The 12536-nt window shown below is 37.0% G+C and overlaps 1 protein-coding gene across 1 annotated transcript; it reads right to left on the bottom strand.

The window, feature by feature from the left end:
- Nucleotides 1-3966: 3966 nt before the first annotated feature.
- On the bottom strand, nt 3967-8826 carry LOC114409539 (cellulose synthase A catalytic subunit 7 [UDP-forming]-like). Its single transcript, XM_028373029.1, has 11 exons — nt 8694-8826; nt 8415-8610; nt 8182-8327; nt 8015-8060; nt 7636-7735; nt 7295-7549; nt 6679-7024; nt 6030-6278; nt 5708-5920; nt 5218-5580; nt 3967-5134 (listed from the first exon to the last, which is right to left on the bottom strand). The coding sequence occupies exons 1-11, from the start codon at nt 8766-8768 to the stop codon at nt 4202-4204; spliced, it is 2922 nt and encodes a 973-aa protein (XP_028228830.1). The 5' UTR covers nt 8769-8826; the 3' UTR covers nt 3967-4201.
- Between the last annotated feature and the right edge of the window lie 3710 nt (nt 8827-12536).

Genomic DNA, 12536 nt, shown 5'->3' with positions numbered 1-12536 from the left:
CTTGAACCTGAAGGAAGCTTGATCTTGTAGGCCACTGCACATCTGTTCCTATACCTAAAATGGGCCATAATACTTGGGGGACAACTTCACATTGCTTCTGGCAACTACAAAAATTTGTCGATAAGGGTGCAATTTAACATAGACCATATCGCCAACACTGAACTGCCTCTCAGATCTATGTTTATCTACCAGCTGTTTCATTCTATCTCGGGCCCTCTTCATGTGAAATTTAATGAGTTTCAGCATTTCCTCCCTCCTCAAGAGGCTTTTATCCACCAACTCAATCTTTGAAGCTCATGCTAAGTAAGGCAAATTCACAGGAGGCGGCTGTCCATACACCACTTCATAAGGAGTAGCTCAAATAAAGCTGTGAAAGGTGATGTTATGCCGCCATTCAGCTAGGGGTAACCACTTAGACCATTGAGAGGGTGAATCTGCACACATACACCTCAAATATGTTTCCAAACACCTGTTAACAATCTCTGTTTGGTCGTCCATCTAAGGGTGATAAGCTGTGGAGAGCTAGACCTGAACACCCTGAAAAGCCATAAGGTCCTACCAAAACCGACTGAGAAATATTGAATCTCTATCACTGGTGATAGAATCTGGAAATCCATGCAACTTGAATACATGATCAAGGAAGGATTGAGCAACATCAGCAGCAGAATAAGGATGAGAAAGAGCCATAAAGTGGGCTACCTTGCTCAACCTATCAACTACTACAAAAATCACCTGCTTACCAAAGGAACTAGGCAAGCCTTCTATAAAATCCATGGTAATGTGCTGCCAAATCATATCCGAAATAGGCAATGGTGGCAGTAATCCAGGAGAAGCCTTGGTCTCATATTTACACCTTTGACACACACTGCATTTTTGAACAAAAGCTCTAACATATTTACTCACCCCTTTCCAATAGACCACAGATTTGAGCCTTTGTAAGGTTGCATTTCTTCCTGAGTGACCAGCAGCGGTAGAAGCATGAAAATGCAGAAGAATATCCTATCTTAAAGCATCATCTCTACCCATAACTAGTCTTCCTTTCCTCATTAACTCCCCATTCTTCCAAGAATAATGTTTGTGAGAACCAGAGTTTGCTTGTAATTTTGAAATCAACCTCTGAACTGAGATGATTCTCTACGCGATCTTCAATTTCACGCTCAAGAACGCGATTCCGTGTAGCATCCGCCATGGCTAGTCACGCTTTGAAGGTTACAGGCTGATACCACTTATTAAGGTAATTCTAGGAGGAGACTCGAAGAATTTCAAAGTGTTTTTACAAAATTCTAATCCAAACTGAATCAGAGGGATCAACCTCTATTTATGTCTAACAGCTTTCCCATTGGGAAAGTCTGTTATTCTAACTACCCATTGTTGCATTTAGAGTTACCAACCTCTATTCCTGTCACGTTCTCTGATTTGTTGGACTCATTCTCCAAATCCTTGTTGCCAATAGTCAAGGCACCCACCCCCTTGTTTCTAGCCAAAGCTTTTAGGATGACCTTTTTCCCACTTTTTGGGGATTGTCCCTTATCAATGTTGTTCCATGTTTATGACACGCTCTAATCAAGGCTTACCTTTGTGAATGATAGAACTGGCCTCTTGCTTTTTTCCTTCTTCCCCATACAATGAAGCCTGTCCATCCCTAACCCTTTCCACTTTTTGCATAGACCCAGGCTCCAAGTTACTTTTCAGCCCTTCCTCTTGTTTTCTTCTAGCACCTTTCTTCACCACATCCAAGGTTCGCACATAGCGGTTTCATCTAGTTTCACTTCACTATCCAACGATGATTGTTCCATTAATTAGAGTTTTAAGGGTGGGCTTCTGAACTGGAAAAACACCTTCAAACTCTCTTGGAGACTAAGACTCCATCTGGGGAGGTGCTTCTCCCTCTACCACCATCTTGTCTTTACCCTCCTCAACCTGGGGGACAATGGCTCTAGTCTTTTCTAGACAGAGGTCTCTTCTGTGGCCATATCTTCCACACCTAAAGCATATTAAGTGAAGACCCTCATACTCAAGGTACAAAGGATGGCCTCAAATCATCACATGAATAATTAGAGGCTTACTCATGTCTAACTCCACTAAAAACCTAGCAAAATGACCTCTAGAGTGAATTGAAGTGGTAATCCACTTTTAGCATGGTGCCTAGCATTGAACCAATCTTCCACAAGAATCTCTTGTCGATGTAAGGTTAATGCCTAGTGGTAATTTCTTTTGATGTAATATTAAATTAATTGTTATAAAAACTCTGTTGATTAAAAATAATGTAGCTTGATTTACTACATATATATATATATATATATATATATATATATATATATATATGTATGTTTTGTGTCATGCAAATATGATTATTGTGTGATGTGTATCTGAGTTATGAGGTGTAGTAAATTATTATAATGACATTATAATATTATTATGGAGATTGAGTACTACAAAGTGGAATGTGTCATTTTGCTAGATACATGTAAACATGAGATGATTGATTGTGACATTATGAGATGCTAAATTGTGGACATGATATTTGGTTGTGAATAAGTGTGTGTGTTTAACACTTATGTGACAATAATTATGTTGTGAGTTGTGAATTATACAATAACCCGACCAGTGTTGATATTGAGAAAAGTGTTGATGCGCAGTGTTAAAGAGAAAGTATAGGTTTCCTATTTAGAAACCAATGTTAAATTGTAGCGCAATGTGTACAACGTGTTTGAAACACGAGTGTGAGGTCGTGGATATTGTAAAATTTATGAGCAATGTTTATAAATGAAATATGTTGTGAATTGTGGAATAACATGTTGCTTTGAGATTATAGTATTGTTATTGAGATTGAGTATAAGTGCAAAGTTGAACATGTGTTAATTTGTGAGATACGTATAAACATGTGATGGTGGATTGTGACATTATGAGATGTGAAATTGTGAATGAGTTTTGGTTGTGAATTAGTGTGTGGTTAACACTTGATGTGACATTACTTGTGTTGTAAGTTGTGAATTATACAATAATCTGACCAGTGTTATCTTGAGAAAAGTATTGATGCGTAGTGTTAAAGAGAAAGTGTAAGTTTCCCATTTAGGAACTAGTGTTAAAGAGAAAGTGTAGGTTTCCTATTTAGGAACCAGGGTTAAATTGTAGCGCAATTGTGTTAAACGTGTTTAAAACACGAGTGTGAGATCATGTGAATTGTATAATTCATGAGCAGTGTCTGCATGCAAAAAAATTAGTTTAGGGGTTGGACCTGAATCAGGAGAGAGAGGCCCTGACGGACTCTTCAGAGTGTAGGCCTTGGGGGTCACCAGATTTGAGTGCTCCTTTAAGCCTGTGTCGATCCCACATGGTTGGAGCATTCTCGTAAAACAGCGTGACCCTGACTGGATCCTGTGATAACTCACTCCCTGTGTGTTGTTTGTGTTTGGATCCTATGATGATCTTGAACTTTGTGTTCGGAGGAACAGATGACTAGGTGAGTTGTTTTAAGGAACCTTGTGTTGAAGGACGTCCGAACACAATGTTCTGATATGATGTGACATTGGGGCATAAGTTCTATATTAATTACATGATGTTAGTCTATTTTATTTTACCTTGCTGATTTAACAAAACATTTTTTGTAAATTTTGACGGCCTTGTTTTGAGACGAATATATTTTAAATAAGTTTTATTTGATAATAGTAAAGTGAATGTGAATATTTTACTCACGTGAATTTGTTTACCAATATATTTATATATTTTATTTACTATATATATGTCGGAGTAGAGGGGATCACACAAGCTTGATGAGTTTGTGCATTGTCTATTTTTTAAGCAAATGGCACGAGCTTGGGAAGGTACGTACGTTAGAAATATAATATAAAATCATTCATAAACTTTTACAATAGTGTTGGTTCATGACATGTGAAAGATATAATAACAAGCCATTCATCATGTCATGATGACGCTACTTTTCATCTCTTCTTTAGATTTCAGTCAGTCTAATAATTTATGTACCATTTGAAGTTTGGATCTCATTCGTAGCCAAATTCTATTTCTTACTAACAAAATTAAGTACACTGCTCTCTGTTTACTTCATTTAATATTGAAAAAGAAAAGTAAAGGACATGCTGCATTTTTTTTTCTTTTACAAAAATTTTGCTCTGCTATTATTCATATGTGCATCTAGGTTTTTGTTTCACGCTTCATAGTTGTAAAGAAATGAGATGTAGATTCAGCAACTGATTCCACATTGCTTGACATCAGGCCCTTTTGTTTTCAACACAAAAGGGTCAACTCTGACCCAAACCAAGGAAAAGATAGAAGCCAAGAGCACAGACCATATGACAATAAGAGTTGGTGTTCTGTTCTGCCTACCCATTAGACCTTTAAGGAAAGGGTACAAATGGATAACGACCCATAAAGAAAAGAAGAGTTTCCCTAGCAAAGCTCCCCAAGAATGTTCACCACTGTTTATGGCGTCCGTGAAGCCAGCCACAATACCAATGAGATTGATTATTATGATGGTGGTTGGAGGTATTAGAAGTGCAGTCCATCTAATGGCATAGAGTTCACGAAACTCTACATCATCCGGTGCCTTTGATACAATGCTGAAGTTTGTGTTGACTCTACCAAGTGGCAGGGCTCTCATAATGCCTTGCAAAAGGGCAAAGAGGTTCGCCGACACACTTCCAATGACCCAGAATTGCTGGCTTCTCCACCATTCCTCAAGGCTAACTCCACTCCATCTCAATTCAAGAATCGCCGAGGCAAAGATTGAGATGAACAACGCAATGAAGATGAGACTTGCAAAAGTGCCTACCGATGGTGTGATGAATTTATCAGTGAGCAAGCAGATGGCAGGAATGATACAATAAATGAGGAGGGGTATTGAGCTGAAGGGGTAGACAGTGCTGTTAATATAGGCAATCCTTTGGAGTCCCTTGAGTCTTCCTCCATATAGAAGTGGGCAATGGCTGCTGAATAGGATCTGAAGCGATCCCACTGCCCATCTTAGCACCTGGTTCAGTCTATCAGTGAGGTTGATTGGAGCTGTACCCCTGAATGGATCTCTCTTTGGCATGCAATATACAGACCTCCAACCACCACAATGCATCTTCAAACTTGTCAGAGTATCTGCTGCTATGGATCCATAGCTTAAACCCACCTGTGCATTCCAACAAGATTATTTCTACCATTTCATTTGGAAAAGAAAACCTAGCAGACATGGAAAAGAGCTTTCTGTAATACCTCATATCCCCAGAGAGTTCTGTCTTCATATCTGGAACTCATGACATGAATAGCTTCTTTAAGCAGTGCTTCCTGACTGGAAGAAGGATCAACACCACCTTCTTCTGCTAATGCAGAATTCATGAAAAGTATGGACTTCCCAAATTTATTTTCATCATTCATCTCTGACTTCAATAGCTCCTTGTCCTCACCTGTTATGCTTGCTTCCTCTCCATTCTCGTCCTGTTTTGAGTGTACTTGCACCATGCTTGGGCGTTTTGAAGTCTTTGGAGAATCAAAGCCGGTTAAGGCTTTCCTTCTGAAGATACATGCTGAACCAATATAAGCAGGTCCCTGAATTCCATCTAGGCACCTCAAGTTAATCTGCAGAAAACCAAACACAAAGTGTACCATATCAAATTCTATTCACACAATGAAGGAAAGAAATGAATTTAGAAAAACAAAAAGAGTGATAGAATGATAATGAATGTGCTAAGACAGTTGCACTCACATCAAATAAAACAGTGTTTTTGTTAGCATAACGATCATTCCTATCGAGGCTGTCAAACCTCAGTGGAAACTGTACAAAGGCAATGCCATTCCCAAGTTGTATGTCCATGAAGAAACACATGGCCTCTCGCACGACTTTGCTGTTATTTACATAATGATTGCAATCCAAGTTTAGCACAAAAGGAGCATTGCTTAACACTGCTGATACACGAAGCTGGAAACACAGCAGTAACATTTAGGCCAAAAAAGAAAGCTTGTTTTAGCTTCCTGTCATGAGAATGAGAAAATGTAATCTGAGAAATTATGGTGCTTGAAATGCTTACCATGGCATTGATTGCGCCAGCTTTGTTGTGGTGTTGGAATGCAGGCCTTTTCTCACGAGATGTGTAGACAAGACAAGGAAGTTCATTACCTACATTGTGAGGAAGAAGGACTTGTATCATACTAGGATGGTCTTTGGAGTTGTTTCCTGGCCATGGTGTCTCATCTTTCATAGTCCACCCTTCTGGGGGAACTCTCATGGATTTAGCCACAAGTGCATTTATCCTCACCTTAAATTCCTCATATTCTCTCTGTCAAGTAAGTGCCAACAAGCAATGAAACTAGTATAAATAAATATTTTAATTGTTAAAATAAAATTTAGTCCCTGTATTTGACTTTTTTCTAATTTAGTGACTGTTATTTGCCCTGGTTATAACATTGTTAATAGATTGTTAACTCGTCTAACGTTTGGAGCTTTAGCATGTGATTAAACAAAGACCATGTATGAGTATGACAAGCATTAGACTAGTCATCAATCTTTTTAAGGGGAGAGACTAATTCATTATCATATTTTCTTGTAAAGACTAAAATATAATTATTTTTTTCAAGAAGGGACCAAATTAAAAAGTAATGGTGTCAAGTATGGAGACCAGAATTTCAAATTAGTCTGCTTTAAAAGAAGGCATTAACTTTAGGAGGATTAATGCTAACCTTCATAGTCCGGCGTTCTTTCACATAAGTGGATTGAAGCTTATCTTTTAGAAAATCTATCTTCTCAGAGAAGTACTTTTCTGGTGCTCTAGGTTCTACAGAAAATTTTTTGCAGAAAGGTACCCACTTTCTGGAAAACTCAGCAGTTTCTTGAAGAGCTTCAAAGGTGAGCATGGAAGCTCCATCATCAGAAACATAGCATGAGATTTTGTCAGCAGGGTAATCCAGGGCCAAGATTGAAAGAACAGTGTTGGCTGTAACTAGAGGAGGTTCCTTGATTGGATCCACAGTAGTGACAATGATATCTATTGGAGAAAGCATATTGGGCTTGTTCTCTGGTTCAAACCTGCATTGCAAGTTCTAGACATTTAGCAATAATTTATATTCCAACTCTTATAAAATGCAGAATCAATCTGTCAATACCGTTCTATTCTTAAGAATTATGAGTAGTCATGAATAAAGAAACAATAGTATCATGAACTTTGTATGACTCAATTATTATGATAGCCCAAGTTATTTTGTAATATTGGTTACTTTGTGCCAAGTCTTGCTCTTGGAAGTTATATGCAAATGAAAACTAGCTCCATTTGGATTACGGCTGCAGAGGACACTTGACCTGATTGAAAGACGATCAAGATATGTCTCACGATCAATGGGGAACCATTTGGGAAGCTGATCAATCATCCAGGATAATGCGAGCCAGATTTCACATGTCACAGATATGAACCATAGTCCAATTGCATCAGGTACTGGGTGGAAGATTCTGTACTGAAAGAACAGTAATAGAAGGAGGAGCCTAGCGACAACCATCATTCTGTAAGGACTGAGTCTGCCGGATGGTACTGGTACTTTCCTTGACAGTGGCTCTTTCCTGCATCATGTTATATCACATCATTAAATAATTTAGGATTTTTCTTTCAGATTATATGGTTATTAAAATGGTACTGTGGTGCTTACATGGCCTTTTCGGGATCAACTGAGGCATCAGTTTCAGGCCATAGATTGCCTTGGTGCAACATCCACTCATCTACTTTCTCCTTGTCATCCAACTTTGCACCTGCTTCATGAAAATATGTTAGTTATAATAAGCGTCTTGTCTTCAATCTATTTATCCTTTCTCTTTACTAATCTTAAAAAAGGTTCACAGATTTCAAATTACAAACTTATAAAGAGGATTTTGAAATACAGTGTATCAGCCATTTATATGGTTTAGTTTATAAACTTTTGCTCAAAAGGTCATTGCACAGTACATATTGCATATTCCACGTGAAGGAAGAAAGACTAAAATAAGTGTGGCAGATCCCATCAACTGATAAAAGAGAAGACCAACACATACCAGGTTCTCCAACACTGTGAGAAGATATGGGCAACTCCCCATTCACCTGCAGGTTGCGTACAAATTTAATCTAAACTAGTGTAGAAAGGAATAGTTCATCCAAAATCTCATAGCTAAAACTTTAAACATTAAAAATATGTAGAATTCTGCTTCCTTCTTAGACTTACCTTTGCTAAACCTACTGGTTTCGATTTAGAATTCCCTTCACTATCTCCGTGGGTCATGTTCCCTTGTAGCATCTCTTCATGCTTGAATTCATGTTCAATATCATCCACATCATCTTCATCCTCATCTCCCAAAACTCTTGGGCTTCCTTTGCACATCAATAAATAGCAATCAAAACAAAAGCTACAAAATAGAAAGAAAAAAAAAATACATTAGTAGCTCAATTTCCAATTACCTTTGATACGCTTGTATCTTGTATGACACTGAGGACAAACTTGAGTCCCTTCCCTTCTTTCATACTCATAACATGGCCTGCACACAGGGAAACCACACTCTTCACAAGCTACAAATAAGTCTCCATCCACCGTAAGTCCCACAGAATCACCACATATCTCACAGAGCTGACCATCTAAGTTCTTCACAGGCTTAGGCTGCAACAAATTAATGAAAATGTCACTAAATTATTATAATTAAAACAAGATCCACTTAATTTCCATGTTTCTCTATGTTCTACCTCATCGTGTCCTTGAATGACCACAAGCTCATTGCTGTTTGGGGTACCAGCAAAAAGCCCAGTACAAGCTTCCATGGTGAGTGGGGAATGGAAGCAATGCAAGTATGTGTGAGAGATGTTGGGCTTTGCATATATACCTAGCTATTCTCATGAATTAAGGTAAATAAAGCATACAAGTGCCTGTTTTTCACGTGCGGTACAATTGATTGTTGTGGGGTTACTATTGACGTGAATGGTTGAAGTGATATACTGCAACAAAATGTTATTTGAAACCGGGATTAGAGTTTAATTTGTGTATAAGAAATATAGCTTTAATGCCCAAATCACATCTTTTGCATCTGTGCAGATTATTGGTGAAAGTTCTTCCTTTGTTAAGGTACGAAGGTGGAATAAGCATCTCATGTTTCAATTTCAAAAAGTAAGTACTATTGTAGAAACTGGACGTTGTTCCTAATCCTTGACGTTTTATTATGCACATTAGTGACCCTTTAGTTAAAGTTCAGATCCATGATGCTGCATAGTTTGAAACTCAATCTTTTTCAAGATACTGAGATCCCTCTTTGGTGTTTGCTCACACACGACATTAATGTGTTACACAACCCCTCAAAATACGAGGGGAAAGAAGGATTTGGATGTCGCCACCATTTTTCTTCATTTCCCACATTTCTTTATATTCAGTTGACATCATGGTTTCTGTGAGTTCAGCCATTGATTTGTTGAGATTGACATGATAGCAACATAAAAGAGATTCTGCTTGAAGATATGCGTATGATATGAACCCAGCTTCCGAACATGACAACTAGATAGTGACTCGCATTGCACAATTTATACATAAATGTGTATGATATAATTTGAAAATATTAAAAATATTTTTAAAAAAGGGTATATTCATTTTCTATATCCGTTTAAGATTAGTAAATTAAAGTTTGAATTTAATCCCTCTAAAAATTTTGGTCTTCATAAAATTATAATACATCACTTTTTATTTAGGGTTAAGTTTAATTTAATATAATTTTTATGTGTTACTCCTTCATGTTATTTTTTTTATTATTTTTGAAGATTAAAAGCTATCACAAAATAAAAAAAAATATCACAAATTTTTTAATTCCTCCTCTTTAACTTCATCTTCTTGCGACTCCATTAAATCACACCACGCGAATCTATTGTGAAAATCAAACTGAGGAACTTAGTTGTTATTTTATCTTCATCCTTGAAAATTGTCATGCGACTGCATATATAACTTCCCATGGGAGTAGATAGAAATCTCGTAATATAACATCCTTTTCTCTTGCGGTGGTGTAGATTTCAAGCTCATAAAGTTGGTGGTGTGGTTGAGGAGTTACGAAGTGGAGTGGGAGACGAAGAAGGGTGCGTGAGAGAAGGTTATTTCAAATTTTTGGGGTTTTTGTCTTCTGCAGGACACTCATTGCACGCATTCACGCTCCGCAGATGCGCATGCTTCATTCCACGCCGTAACGCCGCTGTTGCCGTAGTCAGATCAGCAAGCTCTTCTTGTTTTCCATGGTTCGTTTCTTCACTTCGCACGTGTGTCTGTGCACCCTTGACTCTCGTGCGTTCAATATTTTGCCGCTTGGCTCGTTGTTCAACCTGGGATATTGTCTCAGAGAGGGAGATCGTTTTCAACATTGTTTAACCTCAGAGATCTTCTCGACCCAACAGTGCACTTCTTTGATTTCTTGGCGGAAACGCTGCGTTTCGCGGATTTGGGGTTGGAGTGTCGCGATTTTGTTGGGGGAGGAACCTGGGTGACCTTCGTGGGGTGGTGGATTGGGGGTGGAGGGAAGAGTTTCCGTCAGGCATTTTCACGAAGATGCGCCTTTTTTGAATTCAAATTTGAAATAAATGGCTTGTGAACACAATACCAATACTCAGAATGTCATTTTTGAATGATGACGAAATCACAGGATTTTCCGATTATTGGGATTCGTAGACGATGAAGAATGAAAAAGAAGAGGGTTTAAAAAATTTGTTGTAATTTTTTTGCATTTTGTAATAGTTTTTAATGATAAATTACAAGAAAGAGAGTATTCAACAATGAGACCAGGGAGTGTCAAATAATCAATTGAAATTAATTTCGAATTAAAAAGGGATATATTATAATTTTAAGAGAATGAAATATAGATAAAATATTTTGTAGGAATTAAATCCAAATTTATTAATTTTATAAAGATAAAAAATAATAAAATATATGTTGAAATAGAAAGAGCATAACACTTATACATAAAAAAAAACATGTATATTAGATAAAACTAATTAAGGAAATAGAGATGGTTAAAATATTGAAATACAATAGATCACACTAAAAGAGAGTTGAATAGTGTCTTAGATAATTTTTTTGGATTTTTTTCGCAACCAAAGTGATTTATAACTAAAATAGTTCACAAGGACTATTGTCTAGTGACAAGTAAGATTTTCACTAGTAAAGGATTGTCATCCACTAATTTATAGACAACAATAAAAAAAACTTATGTACAAATATATGTTAATAATATGCCTTGAAAATACTATAACAAGCTAGAGGAAAGTAGTAGAAACACTTAATTTTATATCGGTTTACTCAACATGAGTTATGTCCAACTCTCCTTTACTAACCAATAAAGGGTTCCACCAATTAAACTTACAATAAATATTTTATTCTATCACTTCTGACTTATAAGTATTCTTTTAGGTCACTACTCATACAACTCCTAGACTCTCCTTGAATTTAAGAATACTCAAGTATTATTTTATCACTAAGTCACTCTTGGCTTTCTCAAACAACCATTTGAAATAGAATTAGAGATTCTAACACTCATAGAGTGAGTTTACAATGAAAATCTTAATTTCAAAACAAGACTTTGCTAGGCAAAGAATAAACTTTCTAAGCTTAGTGTTTGTCTCAAAATGATATCTTTATGTTTCTCTTTTGAATTCTCGGCTTGATCACTTTTCACTTGTTTATAGTCATTTTTGAACGTTGAAATGAGTTACCTTTTATAGTTGTTGGATGAGTAGATCTTCTTTGGGATCAGCGCATTCAACATTTGACCGTTGTCAGTCTTTATGGTGCATTGATAGTTGGAGGTGTGTGCAACGACCCGCCTCGTTGCTACGATATCACCACTCTAAACCGCGAAAATTTCAATTTTTAAAATGAAAACTCTGCTAATTTGCTTATGAAAAATTAAAATAAATTTTAATTTCACGATATGTAGTCTCAAACAACGCACCATTACTTAAATGAATACACACACACACACACACATATATGCATAGTAATTCAGTACACTTCATTTACATAATGGAAAGTAAATTTGTTCATACATATACCTAAATCTATGATTTACATCCTCAATTAAAAAAAAAGAATTATGTAACCAGCTACGGAGGAGTTGATTAACAAAACACAACTCTCTCCCAAAATAATCCCAACGTCATCGCGTCGGCTCAGCGGTTCCACAAAAGAATCTCACTTCTCGTACTCTACTGTTGTCATTCTACTCCCACAAACAAAGGTTCGTGATCATCACAGGTACCAACCACACGGTACAAAAATTGTGAGAGGTGAGTTTATTATAAAAGAAATTAATACAAAGGTCAAATAACCACAATTAGTAAGAAGACATTAAAAAATATCATAAGCTTACAAAACAATTCACTAGTCCAATACACACTCAACAAATAGTCATCATCAGTTCATAGTTCCAATCAATCATGCTCAATATGATGCATGCACCTGACCTCAACTCTCAAATGCAATGTGGTACCATCCCCAAGGAAATAGTCTAAGCGTGTCCACACGACACTCTCACTTAGGAAAACTAGGCAGTAAGTGTCGAGGTC

Source organism: Glycine soja, chromosome 4 (assembly GCF_004193775.1).
Source record: "Glycine soja cultivar W05 chromosome 4, ASM419377v2, whole genome shotgun sequence".
Lineage (NCBI taxonomy): Eukaryota > Viridiplantae > Streptophyta > Magnoliopsida > Fabales > Fabaceae > Glycine > Glycine soja.
Note: the sequence above shows the minus strand (reverse complement) of the source record. Positions and strands in the feature narration are given on the sequence as shown.

Coding starts and splice junctions, on each gene's coding strand:
- LOC114409539 (XM_028373029.1), bottom strand. CDS start 8,768: ATGGAAGCTTGTACTGGGCTTTTTGCTGGTACCCCAAACAGCAATGAG. Junction 8,328..8,414: donor AAGATACAAGCGTATCAAAG/GTAATTGGAAAT, acceptor TGATGTGCAAAG/GAAGCCCAAGAGTTTTGGGA. Junction 5,581..5,707: donor AAAACACTGTTTTATTTGAT/GTGAGTGCAACT, acceptor GGTTTTCTGCAG/ATTAACTTGAGGTGCCTAGA.